We start from the raw sequence: 2595 nt of genomic DNA on the forward strand, positions 1-2595 counted from the left end.
CCCTTTGCACCGATCAGATCCTGCTCGGTACGAATATCGATTGGCCATGGCAATCAGTCAATTGTCATTATCATCTGATTGCTATTATATTCACATAGCTACGCTCTCACTCTTACACATTACACTGTCCTTTTCTATCGCACATGTTTCTGGAAAGATCTGGCCACAGAATGGGGGAAGGCGAAGCCTTCTAGAAAGGGGACCGTGATTGACCCCTCAGCACTTTCCCCAGAACTTTCGAAGGAAGCATTTCTTATATGTTTATCTAAAAATTTAATATATATTTCTAACACGCTCATAACAAGTATAGGTCACCAAATCCTGAAAGCAGTTCAACTCAGGTTAAACTTACTCATTACTGTGTTCTGGCCCGATGCCAGGAGGTGGAGGTTGGTTTGCACGTGGTCTTCCAACAGGTGGTCGTAATATATTCACTGAAGCTCTTGGAGGACCACTATCGTTTTGGCCTGCCACTACATCTTCTTTGATATTAGGATTATCGCCTGCAGGTGGCTCGATCCAATCCTCAGGGATATCTACCTCCCATACACGGAAAGCTTCTACTAAATTTCGAGGTATAGTTCTTACCGGGGATGGACCCATAAGAAATGACTGCTGCAAAAAGTCGTGACAGGCCTTCATGATTTCATAAAAGGCACGACTTTCTTCAGATTGTAAGGCTCTGCGTGATGCCAATCTCTCCTCCCGTGTTAGGTCACGATCCATTTTGGTTGCTAGTATGTTCAGTGTCTGTCGTCATTATGTCAAAACAATACCACGTGGATCTGTTGTCACCGAAATCACAAAATATCAACAGCAATTTTTTAAAAAAGCTGATATATACTTTTGTTGATTTGTCTATCTCCACCGTCTATCATACATCTATATACATCTTTGTCTATCTTACCGTCGTCGTGGTGTTGATTGTCGAGGAGGCACTCTGAACTCCCGAGCTACAATACAATAATTACACATGTTGACTAACCTAAAAAATAAAAGGATCAAGAATTAAATGCTTATGCTTCCAATGGAACTGTTGCCTGATCACGCGACCATAGGTATAAATAAGCGCCTCTGGTTATGCAAATTATAAACTTAGTTGATGCCGACAGGAGGGAAATCCAAATGTAGATACAGATTTATATCGTATAGTTATATAGGGATACAGTATCGGCCGAGAGGAATAACTGAGAATATGTAAGGAGTTAATGAGAGAGAGTTCCCACGAAATTCTTCGTTGAACCTTTTTATTTAGCGAGACTAATCGAGGAATGTAGAGAAAGTCACGTAGCCTCTCGTAAGTACCTCTCCAATTTCACTTGAACTAGTCGAGTCACAATACCTTACTCAGTCCTCGAGCCGAAATCTTCGCGCGCGGCACATTCCCACACCGTTCGTTTCGGCGGGCTTTTTACCCCTGCGCGCTCGACTCTCGCGCATTCCCATCCGCACGCGCACCGTCGAACCACCAACCACCACCAATCTGCAACCGGAAGACGGATCATCCGACGAATCAGCATCCAGCTAGAGAACCCCAATTTTCCTATTGGACAAGGAAGGAAAAGGAAGAAGGAACGCAGGAACAAAACTTGATTCCTCGGGAAAATACGCAGACTTTATTGTTGGGAGGCTTGGAGATAACATCTTAATCCAGGAAATAAAGTTTTAAAGACGATTTCTGTGTAACTAGTTAATTTTTACAAGTCCTATACAAGCAGAACACTTTTGTGTTCCACGGGCATCCGAACCAGCCAAACTTTCCTAAATCCCACCCAAAGTTACGCAACAGAACAATGAATCCAAATTTATTGTGCACAATGTTTCACTATCCCTATCTTCTATCTATTCGGAGAAATCACTTATCAGTCTTTCTCTCTGTCTTCTCATTCTTCGACTGTCAACTTATGTCGACGTGGCCGCGTCGTCGTCGTGGCTCTTGATGCCTTACTGCTGTGTCTGTGCATTCACAGCTCACTCACACACAAAGCTTACATATAAATATAAAATTGGCAAATAAAATTATATAACAACTCAGTATTTTAACAATTCAATATATAAGAAGTATAAAGTTGGCTGATATTATAGATAAATACATAATAATAAATATATTGTTTAAATATCGCGTTAATTTTCGAAGCGAATTTCTCGAAAGCGATACGAAGTTTTTATCAGAGTCAAAATTTTTGCCTGAGTATGTTCGGAGTCACGACTCCCGGTCGAAGATACTTCGGCACGGCGATCGTTGAAACTCGGTGACCTCGGCAAAAGCTATCGACAATAGAGCCGATATCGAACTACGGGACAAAAGCCCCCGGCCCGGGGGCAGATTTTGCCATTCTCCGGAGCCGGCGATCTATCTCACCCGCCGAAAAAGGCCTCACCAGAGCGGGCGTACTCGCCACGTCTGGAGCCTCAGAAGGATATAGAGACGGCTGGATTTCCAGGTCGCCCGCCGGTGAGTACATGTTCCGGAAATACTCAGTGACGACCTCCCGCGATAAATCGCAAGGTTGGGGGTGCCCACTGAGCACCTCCTGAACTGCACGCCGGCGGTTCTCTCTGAAAAGACGCCGAATGCGCGTCGCCGCCTCCACA

General features: G+C 44.0%; 1 protein-coding gene across 4 annotated transcripts; it reads right to left on the reverse strand.

Annotated features, from left to right (window-relative positions):
* Nucleotides 1-6: 6 nt before the first annotated feature.
* LOC144477900 (uncharacterized) lies at nt 7-1397 on the reverse strand. 4 transcript variants are annotated; one of them, XM_078195632.1, is made up of 4 exons: nt 1343-1397; nt 908-985; nt 353-785; nt 7-265 (listed from the first exon to the last, which is right to left on the reverse strand). In XM_078195632.1, exons 3-4 carry the CDS (start codon nt 724-726, stop codon nt 262-264), a joined length of 378 nt encoding a protein of 125 aa, XP_078051758.1. In that variant the 5' UTR covers nt 727-785; nt 908-985; nt 1343-1397; the 3' UTR covers nt 7-261. The 4 variants fall into 4 exon arrangements, with proteins under 4 accessions (XP_078051758.1, XP_078051760.1, XP_078051759.1 ...); XM_078195634.1 differs by having other exon boundaries at nt 1244-1377; XM_078195633.1 differs by having other exon boundaries at nt 1306-1367.
* Nucleotides 1398-2595: the final 1198 nt, after the last annotated feature.

The sequence above is a fragment of the Augochlora pura genome, unplaced genomic scaffold, assembly GCF_028453695.1.
Source record: "Augochlora pura isolate Apur16 unplaced genomic scaffold, APUR_v2.2.1 APUR_unplaced_51, whole genome shotgun sequence".
Classification (NCBI taxonomy): Eukaryota; Metazoa; Arthropoda; class Insecta; order Hymenoptera; family Halictidae; genus Augochlora; species Augochlora pura.

Bases quoted from the DNA above. Each gene is read 5' to 3' on its own strand.
- LOC144477900 (XM_078195632.1), bottom strand. From the start codon at position 726: ATGGATCGTGACCTAACACGGGAGGAGAGATTGGCATCACGCAGAGCC.